At 36.4% G+C, this 19,389-nt stretch overlaps 1 protein-coding gene and 1 pseudogene across 2 annotated transcripts in view; one reads left to right on the forward strand and one right to left on the reverse strand.

The window, feature by feature from the left end:
- Sbf2 (SET binding factor 2) overlaps positions 1 to 19,389 on the forward strand; it is a 342,185-nt gene that overhangs the window by 175,458 nt on the left and 147,338 nt on the right. For both annotated transcript variants that reach the window (XM_027410074.2, XM_027410075.2), the window contains 3 exons: positions 10,503 to 10,707; positions 14,105 to 14,214; positions 15,781 to 15,930. In XM_027410074.2, the coding sequence (XP_027265875.1) occupies positions 10,503 to 10,707; positions 14,105 to 14,214; positions 15,781 to 15,930 (465 nt within the window). The remainder of the gene's footprint in view (positions 1 to 10,502; positions 10,708 to 14,104; positions 14,215 to 15,780; positions 15,931 to 19,389) is intronic.
- On the reverse strand, positions 12,637 to 13,660 carry LOC103160306 (annotated as a pseudogene).

The raw sequence follows: 19,389 nt of genomic DNA on the forward strand, positions 1-19,389 counted from the left end.
ACCACCTAGTAGTCTTTGATCATTTTTCAAGACTATTCCAGTACAAATGTTGTAGCTAGTAAGGTGACCAAAATTAGGATTCTGCCATCATTTTGGCTGTAGTATTTGAGAGCCTAGTATCTATAAGGGGTTGTACCAAGCCACTTTAATGTAAGGACAAAATAAATAATTGCTTCTTACTATCCTATAACTTAAATTTTATGATACATACTTTATATTTAACAGTATATAAATAAAATTACAATAAAATTAATGTCTAGTGATTATACTTTTTATTATTCTCACATCTATTAGTTCCAGACCTCAGTTTCCTCTCCCTCTCCTTCCCCCAGTTTTTCCTCTCCACCTCTTCTCTCCCTAGACCTAGCCCCCATCTCCCCTAAGAAAAGAGCAGGCCTCCCAGGGATATCGACAAAACATAACCAAACTTAACATAATATGCTACAATAATAAATACCAGGCACTTACCATCATATCAAGGCTGAATGAGGTGACCCAGTAGGAGGAAAAGGGTCCCATAAGCAGGCAAAAGAGTCAGAGATAGACCCCGCTCCCACTGTTAGGAATCCCACAAGAGCATCAAGTTACTCAGCTCTAACATATATACAGAGGCTTTAGGTCAGACCCCTATAGGCTCCCTGATCCATATAAACCCCTGTGTTTCCTGGTCAGTTGATTCTGTGGGCCTTGTTCTCATGGTGTTACTGCCTCCTCTGGTTCCTGCAATTCTTCTCCCCCTCTCTGGAGAACTCCCCAAGATCTGCCTAATGTTTTAATGTGAGTCTCTGCTTCTGCTCCCATCAGTTGCTGGATGAAGTCTCTCTGGTCTCTTTGATGACAGTTGTGCTAGGCTCTGGTCCCAGAACACTCTGCAGGCAGGACAAACTGTAGGTCAGATTTTGTGGTTAGGTTGATGTCCCATCCCTCTACTTGAGGCCTTACCTGGTTACAGAAGATGACCTGTTCAGGCTCTGTGTCCCCCATTACTAGGAGGCTTTGCTAGGGTTACTTTCATAGATTCCATTGAATTTCCATTACACTAGGTATGTTTCCTGTATGCAGCAGAAGGATGGATCCTGTTTTTTTTTCAGTCTGTTAGCCTGTGCTTTTTTTTTTTTATTGGAAAACTGAGTTCATTGATATTGAGAGATATTAATAACCAATGATTGTTAATTTCTGCTATTTTGGTGGTGGTGGTGGAGAGGGGGGGTTCCCTTTGGGTTTTGCTGGTGAGATTATTTATCGCCTTGTTTTGTGAGTGTAGTTAACTTATTTGGGTTGGAGTTTTCCTTCTAGTACTTTTTGTAGGCCTGGATTTGTGGATAGATAGTGTTTAAATTTGACCTTGTCATATAATATCTTATTTTCTATATCTATGGTGATTGAAAGGTTTGCTGGGTATAGTAATCTGGGTTGGCATTCATGGTTTCTTAGAGTCTTCAAGACATCTGTCCAGGCCCTTCTGGCTTTTATAGTCTCCATTGAATAATGTGTTGTACTTCTAATAGGTCTGCCTTTACGAGTTACTTGGCCTTTTCTCTTACAGGTTTTAATATCCTTTATTTGTTCTGTATGTTTAGTGTTTTGATTATTATATGATACAGGGACTTTCTCTTCTGGTCCAGTCTATTTGGTGTTCTGTAAGCTTCTTGTACCTTTTTAGGCATGTTCTTCTTTAGGTAGGAAAATTTTCTTATGCTTTTGTTAAATATGTTTTCTGTGGTTTTGAGGTGGGATTCTTCTCTTTCTATTCCTGTTATTCTTAGGTTTGGTCTTTTCACAGTGTCCCAGATTTCTTGGATGTTTGGTGTCAGGAATTTTTTTAGATTTAACATTTTCTTTGACTGATGAATATATTTCTTCAATGCCTGGGATTCTCTCTTCTATCTCTTATATTCTGTTGGTGATGCTTTCTTCTGCCATTTCTGTTTGCTTACCCAGATTTTCTATTTTCAGAATTCCCTCAGTTTGTGTTTTCTTTACTGCTTCTATTTGAATTTTTAGGTCTTGAACTGTTTTCTTCACCTGTTTGTTTTTTCTTGGCTTTCTTGACATACTTTAATGGATTTATCAATTTCCTCCAACTTTTTGCCTATTTTTTCCTCAATTTCTTTAAGGTATTTTTTTTATTTCCTCTTTAAGGACCGCTATCATCTTCATAAAATTGACTTTAAGGTCATTTTCTTGTGCTACAGTTGTGTTGGAATATTTAGGTCTTGCTGTTGTAGGATAGCTTGACTTTCTGTTGTTGATTGTGTCCTTACACTGCCATTTAGGTGTCTTGGTTTGGGATGATTATAGGTCTAAGTGCTGATTTATGAGTTTGTCTTTGTTAGATGGGTGTTTTGTTCCTTGGTTTCTGTTTCATCTTTGGTCTTCTTATCTTCTGGATTTCTAGCAGCCGGTGTGACCTCTGATTCAGTAGGAACCTGGGTCCAAGTTGGGAGCTGGACTTCTGGTGGCTAGCTTGCTTTAGGTACAGCAGGGGGTCTCTGTTCTCTTGACTGGTGCAGCCTGCACCTGAGCCAATTATACATTCTTAAAAGTGAATGTAAATCGTAACCCGTGTCTTTCAGTTTCTAAAGTGATCATAATGAAACTTTGCTATTTATTTATTTATTGGTTTTTCGAGACAGGGTTTCTCTGTGTAGCTTTGGAGCTATCCTGGCACTCAATCTGGAGACCAGGCTGGCCTCGAATTCACAGAGATCAGCCTGCCTCTGCCTCCCGAGTTCTGGGATTAAAGGCATGAACCTTTGCATGAACCAATGCCGGCTTGAAACTTTGCATTATTATGTAAAATAAAAGTTGCCTTGTGTTAACTCTTTGAAATGTACTTTATATTTCATGAGTCTTTACTAGGCTTAAAAAAAAAAAAAAAAAACACCTAGTTAAATTCCGTTAATTTAGTTGATTCTACTCATCCAGTATGTACTTATCAAGTACTTACTAGTGTCAAGTATATTTTAGGCACATGATTCTCCTAATATCTTTCAGAAAAAGTAAGTATGATGATTGAGAATCTGAGAGTATTGTGATAGATTGTCTTTGTTCCTTCTAGTTGTAAGATTCTGAAGTTGTGACAGCTCCAACATTGCTAAAGTGTAGATACTTTATGAAATTAAAAATACAAAAGCAAAAAAATAGACCACGGTGGTAAAGTTACTTTCGTGGGTCATTTGGGAAATTGGGGAGAGGAATCATGTCAGTTTATGGAAAGTGATGCACATGAAAGCCAGTTTCACTACCATGTCAAAGTCACATTTCTAAAATTCTCCATTGGTAAGCAGGAACCAAACAGATAATTTTACTGTTTGATTATTCTTGGGTTAAAATTGAGAAATGTTGATGCCATTCAAATGTAAATCTGGTATGTGTTTCTAGCTTGTCTTCACAACCCATTTCATGATTTCAAAGAAATCTTGATTTTTCCAGTTTCTTCTTATCACTCCTTTATTTTGCCCTTTAGTGAGGTTTCAGGAATGTGAGTTCTATGAGTTGAACTAGATTTGACTGCTTTTCTTGATTCCTGAAACTTCCTAAATAATTAAGACAAGTACTGTTGACTTCAGTACCTTGGAAAAGTGGAACAGAGGAGAAAATTAAACACATTTTAATTGTGCAACCATTAGTAGGGTTTATGCCATAAAGATTAGTATATATACATTTATACAACTTTTCAGTTGATAATACTGGAAGCTGCCCTCTGTCTATTAGTTAGTCTCTGCAAGCATGTGTTTTCCCGATTTAGGCACCTTATCCCTGTGATTCTAGACCTTATACAAGACCTTATAATTAAATGCCAGGATAACCAAGAGAAGAATTTTATGAAACTTCATTTCAAAGTACTAGAAAACAGTTGAAATAAGACCCTCTAATTCAAAACATAAACTCCTCTATCTTTTTCACTTGTTCACCTGAAGTCAACTTATTGTGATTTGATTTACATAGAATAAAATTTTGAACGTAGCATCTATACATTTCGACAAGTTCAATATGCCACCGGCACCATAGTAGATGCATATCACATTCTTATCACTCTGGAAAGTTCTTTAATGCCTCTTGGTAGTCACATCCTCCTACCACCTCAAGTGCTTGGTCTGTTTTCTATTTCTGTGATTTTGTCTTTTCCACAATTCAGTTGTTTTGAATTTGGCTTCATTCTCTTAATATAATATATTTCAAATTCCCCCGTGGTCACACATAGCTGGAGAGTATACCTCTCATATCTGAGTAGCATTCAACTTGTATGGATTAAATAAGTTTTATCTCTTTGTTGACCAGCTGAGAAACAAATTTTGGCAATAATGAATATCCTAAACATTTATACATATATTTCCATAAATATAAATTTTATTTCCCTTAGACAAATAATTAGGACTGAGATACTAGGATATATGGTAACACAACATGTAAAACTGCTGATTGTTTTTCTAAGTGTCTATATTATTTTGCATTCCCATTAGCAGTATGTGAGAGTTTCATTTGCTTTATATCTTCAGCAACACTCAGTATCATTTTTTATTTTTTGTTTCTTTGTTTTTCTTGCATTCATTCTCATAAGTGTGCAGTAGTGTCTCTTTATGTCTATTGTTTTAATCTAAATAGGCAATATGTATTATCTTAGCTAATCTTTATATGCAAATGCTGCTTTAGTATTTGTGATCAAAGTAATTAGGTAAGAATAGACCCCCTCCATCTGGAATCATTAATGATTCTCAAAAAAAAAAAAAAAAGAACAAAAAACAAAAAAACAAAAACGTCAATCCTCCTACTGTATTTAGAGACATTGTCATATTGGACAATATCAGAAGATGCTTTTGGTTATCATGGCTGGAGAGGCTGTGCTATTGTCATCTAATAAATACAGGCCAAACTTTTTACAGTATACTGTCAAGTTTAAAACACACATGCAGCGAAGGTGAAACAGTATATTAGATGGGAAAAATCCTCAACACCAAATGCATTGGCATTAAGAGACTGTGATGCATCTGAGTGATCATTGAAAGACTTACAGAGTTGAAAAATCAAGAATATTTCATTCTATCAATCTTAGGTGCTACCAAGCAGCTCAAATCCAGTTATATTGGTAGTATTTAGTGATTTACATCAGGAATAATAATGTCAGCAACTATCTTTGGAAGGATTTGAGTTTTGAGTCATCACCCAGAATACTAAGTATAAATGGTAGATATTAAACAATTTTAAAGATCTGAGCTAATCTGGAATATTTGGTAACCTCTATTTGACTGCTAAGTCAAATTTGTAGGAAGAATTTTTCTAGTGTGGCTATTGCCTACTTTGGACTCCCAGTGAATCTTAGGATTTTTGTTTTATTTTGTTTTGCCTTTATTAAGCATGAATGCTTGGCCTTCTTTTCTATAAAACCTATATATACTCTCATTTACTCTAGCAAAAGAAGAAAAAAAATGATATTCCCCAGCCGGCTATATGGTATATATGTTTGTAGGTTTTTCCCAAGACTGAGAAAAACAGTGAGTGTCTCCCTATGTATACTATACCAGAATTACAAAGACCATGCCTTGAAAATCATCATCAAAATTTAAAATTTACTCCCAATGGTAGGGCTTAATTTAGCTAGACTCTCTCAGATTGTTCATTCTGGTGGACTTATACAGAATTGTTTCCATGTCACTTTGTTCAGTTGTCTAAGACTTTGGCTATTACTTTGTATTTACATTTATCTGAACCCAAGTAAAAAATTGTTTGTTGGTTTGGACTCTTAGAAAATAATGGATTTCCTTGTTTCAGCAGCAAAACTGGACTATAGTTTTTAATGAAGTCAGTTACCTAGGGAACCAGTCAAAACCCCTTTATCTCTTTACAGTGAGGAATGAAAGTAGATATTTCTGAGACCCCCCTTGAGTACAGAAAATCCTAAGGTGAGCTTCCTTGCTGCTCTTTTCATATAAGTTCTTTTAGGAACTAAAAAGTTTCAGATGACACATGTGGTCCTTTACACTTAACATGCTGCCCGTTAGAGGGCAGTAGTACACAGACACAGCAGCCGGAAACCAGCTAGTAGATTTGCATCCTGTAGACACAATATGTCATAATTTAGTAAATTTACCTAAGGGCTGCATTTTGATGTAGAATGTTTCTGCCACTACAGATAAGGTCACCTTTGAACTTTTAACTTGGGGTTTTCAAATGTTGTGTGGATTTGGTTTGCAGTTTTTCTGATTATATTTATAGGAATATTGATAATGAGCAACATCTTTTCATTATTAAGTGATTTATGTGTAGACTGCTACTGCTACTTTTACTGTAAGTACAATCACTAGTCTTACTAACATAAGTAGTTGGTGTTGTGATCTTAAAAAGGAAAGGAATTTCATTTTAAAATATGTCATACAAAAACATAAGTACCTAGTGTTATCATATTTTCATAATTAATCTTGTTTCTGGGCTTCTGTTCAGTTTGTTCATTTAACCCTTCATTAATGGTTATGAGTATATGTAAGTTTGAATATATCTGGAAACCTTGACTCACCCATTTTTCTGTCTGTTCCTCAGTTCTCTGTTACTGGGACAAAATACCTGAAACAATGAACTTACATAGAGGAAAGATTATGTTCATTCTATGGTTCAGAGACTTTAAGCAATAGCTTCTAGACCTTGATGTTTTGGGCTTTTGTGGCATAGATACCATGGCTTGTATACATAGTGAAAGAGACTATTCATCTCACTGTGACTAGGAAGCCAAGACAGAAAGGTGCCAAGGGACCAATATTCCCAATAAGGGTACATACCCTGTGATATAACTTCTTTCTGCTTATTCCTAACTTCTAAAGACTTTAGTACTCCTGATAGCACCAATGGCTGGTGACAGAGCCTACGATATGAGCCACTGGGGGGCATGTAAGATTCAAGCTATAATGTTCTGAACATCCTTGACTTTTTGTGGGTCTTTGTTCTTTCCTATAAAAATAAGCATGCCACATTACAGATTTTGACTAGAAGTGCTATGTGTACCCTTTGTTTTTCTAAATGACCTTAAGTCATTGTTAGAACAGCAAGTAATAGAGATGCTAAGAAAAATAAAATGTAACTCAGAGATACTTGCATTATTACAAAAGGTTATTTTTTAATATGTTAAGAGTTGTTAAAATGAGGAAGCTAGGAATATGGCTCAGTGGGTTAAGCCCTTATCATGCAAACCTGACGGTCTGAGTTTAGATTTCCAGAGCTCATATAAAAACAAGACACAGTGGTGTCCAAGTCCATAATTCATTTCAGTGTGCCTCGGAGGGGAGATGGAATGCATGTCCAGGAAAAATGCCAGAAGCTTGCAAGCCAGCTAACCTAGACTACACGGTAGTGAACAAGAGAGACCCTGTCTCTAACAAGATGTAAAGTGGAAACTAACACCCAAAATGTTGCTTAGACCTCTACACACACTCTGGAGTATACCCATGATGACATACTATGAACATATACATATGCATATATATGTGTATATATATATATTGTATATACATATACAAAAACTATAAGTTGTCATGATGAGTATTATTTATTTCATTTGAAATAGAGTGCACAGTTTTTTAAAAAAATTTCTACAAAAATAAGTAAAAATAGAAGTAGTAAATATACTTAATGGATTCAGGATTCAAGGTCCTTATGAATTACCTCTCCATGCTGGAAAAACTATATTTTAGAAAATTGTTAATTAAATATTTTGAGAATATATGAATAAAATTCATGCTAAAGATCAAATCTAACAAACGTGTTACTTTCTGAAGAAAGAAATTACAGAGAATACAGACAAGTGATATTTGTGTTAATTCCAGGCAGAATTTTAAGAAAAAGGTTAAATATACACAATTTTACTTTTTCAAGGAAATTTGTAACATAAGCCTGATTATCTTAGGTAAAGTTATTTATCTAGCATCACATATTGTGCTGTACAAGAACCAAATTACAGTGTTTTGACCCATAGAGCAGTTTTATTTCTATTGTGTTTTGGGAAATGCTAACTGTATCCTCTGCCCTGATCTATCTTTTTCTTTTTCTGGGTCTGAGTGACATAACCAAAAAGAATTTGGAGGAGTAGTTCTAATAGATGCTGACAGTTGACCATTTTTAACTGACAAGAGCATGTTATAGTATCCTAATGAGTTTAGTCTATACCATGAATAGCATAGGTTCAGTGGAAGTAAGGAATTTCCTGGTGGCCGAAGGATAATAAATGCTAGAATTGGTCTAAGAAAGGTTGTAAAGCAGCCTTCCCTAGAGAACTTAGAGAACACATAAATTCCACTCTGCTCAGGATTTGAAATGGAATCCTCCTGAACTGGATGCTAGATAAAGTTTCATGTTTGCCCTAGAATATTTAAAAATATTAGCTGGTAGGGTTAGGGGGTGTTACTCAGTGGTAGCATATGGAAAGTCCTAGGTTTAGTCTCCTGCACCAAAAACTTTAAAGTAATTAAATAATTACAATTTTGATGTGAGTCATTGTTTCCACTTGTTAGCATGCAGTGGAAGTACATTAGTACCTTCTACATACCTCTCATTTTTTTCTGCAACAGGTATAGAACAGGACAAATAAAACAACAAAGAACAGCGGGAACAACAACAAATAACCAACTCTTTAATATAGGGCTGGAGAGATGGCCCAGAGGCCTTTTAAAAGACTGGAGTTCAGTTTCCAGCACCCATATTAGACCCATATTAGTCACAGCTACCTAGGACTCCAGCTTCAGGACAGTTGATATCCTCCTCCAGCCTCTGCAGGCACATGCATGCACGAGTGCATATGCACACAGAAACACACACACACACACACACACACACACATATATACACAAAGCAAAATAAAATGGTTTAAAATTTTTTAATTAAAAAATAACTTAATCAAGGAAGACATCTGCTTTTGTGGTGCTTTGTCTTAGTAAGACAATGCTAAACAATAACTAAAACTTTTACTATGTAAATAGGTTTTACATATTAAAGAGAAAAATAGAAGCTAGATAAGGGATATATTAGGGGAGGCAATATATTTTTGGTAAGGTGTCCAGAAAGGATGTCCATAAGAAATGCAGATTCAGAGGGAATCCAGACCAAGGTAACAGTTGTGTGCCAAAGAGCCTGTGAACCCTGACTCAAGTAGATGAAGCATATAGTTGAATTAGAAAGGTTAGATCCTTGGGGCTGGAGAGATGGCTCAGTGGTTAAGAGCACTGCTTGTTCTTCCAAAGGTCCTGAGTTCAGTTCCCAGCAACCACATGGTGGCTCTCAACCATCTGTAATGAGATCTGGTGCCCTCCTCTGGCCTGTAAGCAACATGCAGTAAGAACACTGTACACATAATAAATAAATAAATCTTAAAAAAAAAAAGAAAGTTTAGATCCTTTAGTCTTGTTGGGTTTCACTCTGATGGGAAGGCCACTTTACTGAACAAGGTTGTGTAGTGAGTTGTCATGCTTTTAATGAAATCAATGTCTTCATTATTGAAAGATGGAAAAGGGCGGAACCAAGGGGACCAGATGTACTGGATAATATAAGAACTGTTGGGTTAAACTAAAATGAGAGGTAGTCAAACTATAAATGTACTCTGAAGGTGAAGTCCCACAAGAGAAGTGGATAGTTACATGTTAGAAAAGAGGATAAAGATGACCAATCTTTCCACGGGATGATTGGGGAAAAATGCATATGACATTCACTGCAGTGATCGAGACAGAGTAAAATAGATTTATAGATAGACTACATTTTAGACCTAAATTAAAGATGTTATTTTAAATCTTAGTGGAAATATTTTGTGTAAATAGTTAAGAAGAAGACTATACAATTGGAGAACACTCAGATTAAGAACATTGAGTCAAGCCAGTCAGTGGTGACACACACCTTCAATGCCAGCACTTGGGAGGGATAGGCAGGCAGATCTATAGATAGGCAGAACTAGAGTTCAAAGCTAGTCTGGTCTACAAGGGAGTTCCAGGACAGCCAGAGCTACACAAAGAAAACCTGTCTCAAAAAAGAAAGAGAGAGAGAGAGAGAGAGAGAGAGAGAGAGAGAGAGAGAGAGAGAGAGAGAGAGAGAGAGAGAGAGAGAAAGGAAGGAAGGAAGAAAGAAAAGACCAAAACTAAAAACACCCCCCCCCAAAAAAAGAACATTGACTCATTGATGTCTTTATGATTAAGAGGTAAGAGACTGGAAGTAATCTCGAAGGGATTTCAGTGTTAATAAAGCCCCAAGGTTTTAGCATTGAGGTATTCACATAATTAAGAGGTGAGGAGATGCAATCAGATCTAAAATCCCAGCAAGGGACATAATCATGGAAGAAGACGACCAGCTATCTCAGATGCTGCTAAAGATCCTGGAAGAAGATTCTGACATTCTATATACATTGGCATGTATATGAATATATAATCACTCACCTGATTTCAATGTGTCCTGTGCTCTTCTAGTTTTCCTATTTTCCACTGTTATGTTAGATATGTTAACTTGGACCATTTTATTTGTGTCTGATGCTACAGGAGAATCCAAACCCTCATATGGCATTCCAGAAGGTTCCACGCCCAACAGAAGGATCCCACTTGAGAGTTCATATTCTTCCTTTCCCAAAGATTAATGAAGCCCGGGTTCAGGAACTAATGCAGGAAAATCTTGCTAAGAACCAGAATGCACCTCCTGCTACACGAATAGAAAAGAAATGTGTGGTACCAGCAGGTCCACCTGTTGGTATGTATTTGTGTGTGTGTGTGTGTGTGTGTGTGTGTGCGCGCGCGTGCGTGCGTGCGTGCGTGCGCTCATTTTAAAAATAGAACTTTTATGAAATGAGGATCATGGCACATGTCTATAACCCCAGCACTCGGGAGGCTAAGGCTAGATTGCCCCAAGTTCTAGGCTAAACTTGGCTATACAGGGAGTACAACACCCACCTAGACTACACAATGAGACTCTCAAAACCATGACAACAAAAACAAACTATATGTCCTTTTTTTTTCTAGAGTGTCCTTTTATCAAATACTAGACACAGCAAAGTATATAATTTTATAAAATGAACAAGTTCATGAACTGAATCAGTGTTATCAATTCTGAGATACTCCACCAACACTACCTCTCAGGAAAAGTGATAGTTATCTGACTGCTGCCACTGTAAAATCTATTTCTTGAAACACTTCACTGAGCTGTATTTCACATATCAAAAGTTCTACAAGTTTAAAGTGCTGCGACTTTGAATCACTCACAGTTAATTCTTCCATTATCACTGTTTAATTTAAAAATATATTCTTAAGCCATTTAAAAATGTTCTTCTGTACCTGTCCTCAATGATTTCCTACTTTCTTGCAGAACTAACTTCTCTCCACGTTGGAGAACAATCTACTTCCTGTCTTCATGAATTTGCCTATTATGGGCATTTGTATAAATGAGATTATGTACCATATGTTCTTTTGTGACTGGCTTATTCATTTAGCATAATGTTTTCAAAGTTTTTGTAGTAGCAGATGTCAGCATGGCATTGCTTTTTGTGGGTGAATAATGTTCAACAATAAGGGAAAAATAATGTTCAACAAAATTTATGAGTTGATGGATATTTGGTTCTGCGTTGGGGCTTTTATGAATAATGCTGCTGATGCAGAACTTCTGTGTAGATGTGTTTTAAATTCTCTTGAGTACATACCCAGGAATGAACTGGTGAGGTGGTGTGATACTCTGTGTTTTAAAGAACTGACACTCCTTTCCACAGCAGATGCTCTTCATTATGCTCTACCAGCAATGAACAATGAACCCCCACACACACCAGAATACTCAGCAACTTATTATGTTTGTTGCCTTTTCTGCATCTTCTGTTAATGGTGGCACATACCTTAAGTCTCAGCCAGCAATAGGAGGCAGAAGCAGGTGATTCTCTGAGTTTAAGGCCAGTCTTATCCATGTAGCAAGTTTCAGGGCAACCAGGGCTACATAATGAATGAATTTTCTATAGTTTTTTTTGGGGGGGGGTTCGAGACAGGGTTTCTCTTTGTAGCTTTGGAGCCTATCCTGGCACTCGTTCTGGAGACCAGGCTGGCCTCGAACTCACAGAGATCTGCCTGCCTCTGCCTCCCGAGTGCTGGGATTAAAGGCGTGCGCCACCAATGCCTGGCTTCATAGTTTTTTAAGTGATTCCCTTAGCAGATACCTGATTTATACATACATTCTCCTCTTTTGTGGACTTTGGTTTTTTTTTTTTTCTTAAAATTAAAATTTTAACTTAATTTTTTATTCCTGGTACCACTATCACAATTTACAGAACAACATAACTAATGTAATTAAAAGAAAAAGACAAAGCTACAACAGATAAAAGACCTCAGGAATGTACATCTAATTGACACTACATTGCAGTAATCAATAGCTGCACTTTTTGCAAACTGTAGCTATGACAGTCCTGAGCAAGAAGGGTTTCCTGTTTAGGCTGCAGTAGCTTTTCTGACTATGGATCATCACTCCTTCTCTGGCAGATTTTTACATTTCCTCTAATGCATTTAGGACAACTGTCTCAAAGTAACCTGCTGCTTTCCTGAAAACTCTCTGCGCTCTCTCCTATTAAAAACTGTTTCTTAAACAGTTTTTCTGCTATTTTTTAAAAACATTCTGCTACCATTTCCACCACCAGATCCACAGGCATCATGATAGGGACTGCCTGAGCTTCTTCACCAAAATTGTCTGCCTTCTTGGGTCCATAATTAGATTGCTGTTGTCCACTATAATTTCCAAAGTCATTATAGTTCCCACCTCTACCATAGTTACCTCCACCAAAATTTCCTCCTTCATTGTAACCATCATATCCTCCTCCACCACCACCATATCCACCACCTTGGTTTCCATATCCTGGTCCACCTCCACCATAGCCTCCTCTACTACTGTAAACAGAACACCACCATAGTTGCCACCATCACCTCCAAATCCATTATCTCCACCATCACCACCTCCATAACTACCTCTGCTGCCACCATCTCCACCACCATAGCCTCCTCTTCCACCAAAGTTTCCACCATGACCAAAATTACCTCCACCATCTCCAAAGCTTCCTCCACCACCTATAAAGTTGCCAGATCCACCTCCACGACCTCTCTCTTATTCAGCAGGCTGCATCTCTTGTTTAGAAAGGGCCTTTTTCACTTCACATTATGCCCATTAATAGTGTGGCATTTCTGAACAACAATTTTATCAACGGTGTCATGATCATCAAAAGTTACACAAGCAAATCCTCTCTTTTTTCTACTCTGCCTGTCTTCCATAACTTCTATGGTTTCAATCTTGCCATACTTTTCAAAGTAGTCTCTCAGATTATATTCTTCTGTATCTTCTCTAATTCCTCCAACAAACATTTTCTTCACTGCTAAACAGGCACCAGGCTTTACAGAATCCTCTCTGGAAATGGTTCTTTTTGTTTCTACCACATGTCCATCAACCTCATGTGACTGAGCACACACTGCAGCATCCACCTCTTCAACACAAGAGTAGGTCACAAAACCAAAGCCCTGAAACATTTTGTTTGGAGAATCTCTCATTACCACACAATCTGTAAGTGTTCCCCATTTCACAAAATGTTCTCTCAAGCAATCATCTGTAGCTTCAAAGCCCAGCCCACCAATAAACGGCTTCCTCAACTGTTCTGGTTCCTTTGGATCATGGCCCTCCATTTTGAGACCGGATTTGCCTCTTCTAACTCAAGTTCAATTTGGGACCGAGAGGAAGAGGTGGGGCTATGGGCTGTCTTTCTTTACTGACTCTTGTCTCTTCTTCCCTACCAGTTGAGGGAGATGTGTTAAAATTTCATGATTGTGGAGCTACTTCCCATTTTAGCTCTAGCTTAGCATTCTAGGTTTATCTTGATTTGTTAGATGAGTATATATTTACAAGTGTTATACTGGTAATTATCATTGTCATAAAATGTGAACTAAGTTGTATCCTCCAAAAGGGGAAAACTTAGTCACTTTAAGACAGTTATCATGACTAATATATAGCAATATTTTCTTGTTATGTTGCATTTGTTATTTTAATTTTTTCCAGGATTTGAAAGAGTAGGCTAGTCAATGCATAATTTATGTAGTTTTAATTTATTTGTATTTTCTTTATTTTCCTCCACTAGTTTCTATAATGGATAAAGTGATAACAGTTTTCAACAGTGCACAGAGACTGGAAGTTGTTAGAAACTGCATCTCTTTTATATTTGAAAATAAAACTTTGGAAACTGAGAAGGTAATAAAATAACATTTTTCCTGTTTAATATTTTCGTTTTAGATTTATATTTTGAAGTTGACAAGTGGTCTGTTTTCTAATTCTCTTTGGTCTCTTTAAGCCATTTAAAATGAATAGTGTCCAAAATTTAAGACTGTAAGCCTATACCTTCAAGAGAATTTGGTAGTCATTTTTTTCTCTCTAGTTGTTATAAAGATTTAATATTATCATTTTAAATTTTGTGCCTGTGCATGTGTGTGTGTGTGTGTGTGTGTGTGTGTGTGTGTGTGTGAGAGAGAGAGAGAGAGAGAGAGAGAGAGAGAGAGAGAGAGAGAGAGAAAGAGAGCGCTATATACCTGTGAGTAGTAGTGCAGGTCCCCTGCAGAGACCACTGCATCAGAACCCCCTGGAACTAGAGTGATAAGTCACTTGATGTGGGTGCTGGGAACTGAATTTGTATCTTCCACAAAAGCAATACACACTGTTAACTCTTAACACACATTTCTCCAGCCATTTTCTCTCCAGTTTTAAAGCATGATTCTTTAAGCCTTTTTTCACATACTTTATTTTATATGTAATTTCTTTTTGTGGCAAGGAATTTAGTTAAATTGTATAGTGTATGTTAGAAACTGGTATTACAATTTAAATGTGCCTCTTTGGATTTTCTTGCCTTCTTCAATGGAATATGCTGAAAACAACATAGCCTTTTCTTGGTGACTCATGATCACATTTCTGAACATCTGCTACAGGGGGTTGGTAAACATATATAGTTGCTTGCTACTATACTAGATAACCCATCATCCCTCACTTTTTCATGTTGAGTGTTTTTGTTGGTTATTTGTTACTTGATTGGTGTGTGTGTGTGTGTGTGTGTATCTCCAAATGTGGTAGGCTTCCTATTGTTTCTCTTGCCTTCAGCTTTGGCATGCTGTTTTTTTCTTTGGTTTGTTTTGGTTTTAGAGTTTTGAGATAAAGTCTCACTGTGTAATAATCAAGATCACCCTTGTTTTACTGATCCTCTTGCCTCAGCCCCTCTGAATACAGTTGCACACCATCATACCAGCCAGTTTTTATACCTGCCTCTAGTGTTGTTACACCCTCCTGCTATAATATGTTTTTTTCTCTTGTTTATTGTACCTTCTTTTTAGGTTTTCTGAATTAAATAAGCTCTTTATTACTGTATGCAAATTAACAGCTTTATATAGTAAATTAGAGGAACCATTTCTGAATATTCTTAAAATGAGAGCTTTAATGCATGTATCTAAAGATATCTAAATGTCTGTAGCTTTGAGTCGTAGTCTAAGCAGCAGCCTATTTGGCCACTAAAATTCTGTCAAGTCTGGAGAGAGGGGAATGACTTTGATGTTTTCTAAATCTACATTATAAGCTACCTGTACATTTTTTCTTGCTGTCTTACAAATGAACATATAACTACAAATCTGTTTTACAATTGATCTTAGCAGTGAATCACCTGTTCCTTAGGAATTCAATTCTAGTAATTTTATTAAATACTTGACAGGATGTTCTTGGATTTTCAGTGTGGTTGCTTGAGGTACATTTGTTCACTTGGAATTCTCTTGTGCTCAGACCCTTCCTGCTGCCTTGAGGGCCCTTAAAGGAAAAGCAGCCAGACAGTGTCTCACTGATGAACTGGGTTTGCATGTCCAGCAGAACCGGGCAATATTGGATCATCAGCAGTTTGACTACATAATAAGGATGATGAATTGTACTCTGCAGGTAATCTTGAGTGATTTTGGATTATTTCTCTTTTTTGCAAATGCCTTTTTTACAGATGTATTATTTAAATATCAATGTCTTAAGGCTGCTGTAGCTAATGAAGATGTAGTATCTACTGAATCACTTTCTCACTAGTTAATGTAAATGCTCACTTCTTTGTTCTTTATTTTCTCTTGACAAGTACCATGTTACTATACTGGAGTCATATATTACCAAATTCTACAGTCATATCACTCCTCAGCCAGTTTTTAGTTGTACTGTTAACGCAGAGAACAATTAATGAATAATCCAATGATAAAAGAATGAATTATAAGAGACAGTCTCCTGCAGGGTAGTGGTGGTGCATGCCTTTAGTCCCAGCACTCGAGAGGAACTCTGTAAGTTCAAGACCAGCCTGGTCTACAAGAGCTAGTTCCAGGACAGCCTCCAAAGCCACAGAGAAACCCTGTCTCTGGAAAAAAAAAAAAAAAAAGAAAGAAAAAGAAAGAAACAGTCTCCCATGGGCTTCAGATCTTACAGAAATAACATTTCTACAAAATAATGAAGAAGAAACAATCTGGGTTCCTTGTTTGTTGTTGTTCTGTTCTCTTTAAATATTGAGAATTATTTTACGCCAAGTGATATAAATAAAATACATGTGAAGTATTGTGTAATAGAAATAAGAACCACAGGATATAGTTGGTAATAAAATTTGTAAATGAAAGAAACCTAAATAAATGAAAAGGGACAGTATATGTTAACAGCTGTCAAAATAATCTTTGGTAATGATATAGTTCCTATCAAAAATACAAATAGAAGATCCAAAATCTTCTTTTTAGATACCAACCTTTTCCTAAAAAGAATAAGAACAAGTCATAGAGACATGCCTTTTCAGTTCTCAAATTATTAGATAATATAAAATGGCACAGTTAAAATCACATTGACTAATAGAACAGAAGAGAGAGTCCAACAGATGCACACTTATATTGAAATGTGCTTTATGGGAAAATGGCATTTTAGAACTGTGGCAGAATTATGATCAACTCAGTAAATAATAGTGGGACCTGTGGATAAACACATACACATAATATACTTTCAACTTGTGCCGGGCATAGTGGCATATGACTTTAGTTCCAGCACATGGGAGACAGAGGCAGGTGGCTCTATTGTGAGTTTGAGGCAGCCTGGCCTACATAAAGAGAGTTCTAGGACAGCCAGAGATACATAGTGAAACCCTGTTTGAGAAAAAAATAAAAAGAAAGAAATATCAACACAAACAGTATACACCCTCAAATTAAACAATGTTAATTCTAAATGGGGTAGAGCAAGATTTAAGTCACCAACAGTGCAAATCTTAAAAGATTTGATTGCATTAAAATTTACAGCTTATTTTCATCAAAAATAAATAAATAGAAGGCTAGAGAGGGTAACAACACAGGCCAGGCATGGTAGCACAAGACGGGAGGCTAACACAAGAGATCTGGAATTAGAGGCAGTCCAGGGCTACATAGTGAAACCATCTGTAAAAATACAGAATAATGAAAATACAAACTTCAGACTAATAGATATGTGTAAAGCATATAATTGCCAACAAATTTGTATCTAATTGTAATAGCATCTGTAGATTTTTTAAGACAACCTAATTTTTAAGGGGAAAACATGAAAAGAAAACTGTCTCATTAATATGTATATAAAAAGATGGTCTAGGCCAGGCAGTAGTTACACATACCTTTCATCCCAGCACTCAGGAGGCAGAGGCTGGCTGATCTCTGAGTTTGAGCCTGGTCTATAAAGTTGATTCCAGGAAAACTGTTGCTACACAGAGAAACCATGCCTTGAAAAACAAAAACAAAAGAAAAGAAAAAGGGGGAAAGTAGTCTAAAAAAAAATCTATTTGTATAAATGAAGGAATGTACAAGTGTTGGTAAAGTTACATAAGCTATAAACTATGCTGTTAATGTATAAATTCGTAAACCCCTTAAAAATGTTTGTAAGCAGTTGCCTCAAAAAACAAAATACCTTAGAATAAACGTAATAAAGGATGTGAAAAACTTCTTCCTTGAAAACTTTAGAACACTGAAGAAATTGAAGACACTGGAAGACAAAAAGACCATCATGTTCATGAATTGATATCTCGACACCAGAAATAGTCTCAAGATTCACTGTGCTTCCTCCTTAAATTCCTCCATTTTTCACAAAAATAGAAAATAATAAAATTTATGTAGAAGCACAGAAGATCCTGGATAGCCAAGGCAATCCCGAGAAAAACCAATAATACTAGAGGTGTTATCAGACCTGGTCTCTGGTTGCACTGCAGAGCCATAGAGACAAAACTGTCATGGCACTGGCACAAAAGCAGACATGTAGATCACTGGGATAAGATAGCAGAACCAAATATAAACTCAGATATTGCTACCTGATTTTTGACAAAGATGCCCAAAATGCACATTGTGGGGAAAGCTGCCTCTTCAATGAGTGATGCTGGGAAAGCTAGATATCCACATGTACAAGAATGAAACTAGATCCCTGTCTCTAACTCTGAAACTTAGAAGACAGCAGAGAAAAACATTTTAAAACATTGACCTATGAAAGAACATTCTGAAAAGGATCCCAAATGCTATAATTATATTAAGCATTAAACTATTCTCTTAAAGGCAGATATATGTTTTCTCTCACGTGTCCTAGATGTTTTATGTCTGGATATATAATAGGAAATTAGAAATGATACTGTCTAGGGGAACACAGGAATCTTAAAGGAAGGGAAGGGACTGAAAGGAAAAAATAGTTTGGGGGAATATAGTTAACATACAATATATACTTAAAATTTTAGATTAAAAAATAAAATCTGTAAAATATAATTAATAAGATATTAGAAAAGAAGGTAATTTGTCGATATCTTATAAAACTACATGTGAATCTTATTCTAGGACCTAACTATTCCATTAGATGTTCTCTTGTTTATATACACCCAGAGATATGTATCAGTGTTCTGAGTTACACGGGACAATTAAAGAAAGAGGATCACTCTAGAAGTAATTCAGGCTCTGTGGCAGCAGGGAGGTTTAGCCTTGATGAATGAACCTTGAACAGTCATGCAGAAGCCTATTTTTTGATTGTTATATAAAAGTTTTCTGGGGGCAAACAAGTTCCTCATACCAAAGCCCCTAATCTAATCTATATGTTTCATGAAGGAAAACATCATACCACTGCAACCTTAGTCCTTATTGTGTACTGTTTACAGTACTCAGTAATGCAAGACATTCATTCTTTGTGTGCCAGGACCATCTTGTGACCAAAGTCATGTAAAGGTTGCAAAGCTTCTTTAGAAAAACAACTCTATGGATAACAGAAAAGAATCACTGTTTTCTACAATGATTTCTTTGAGGTCAAAGTACTAAATAAAAAATTTATTCTAATGTTTATGCTAGATATAGCTAAAACAACTATTTGATTTTAATATTTACCCTAGATAGAATAATT

Source organism: Cricetulus griseus, chromosome 3, assembly GCF_003668045.3.
Source record: "Cricetulus griseus strain 17A/GY chromosome 3, alternate assembly CriGri-PICRH-1.0, whole genome shotgun sequence".
Lineage (NCBI taxonomy): Eukaryota > Metazoa > Chordata > Mammalia > Rodentia > Cricetidae > Cricetulus > Cricetulus griseus.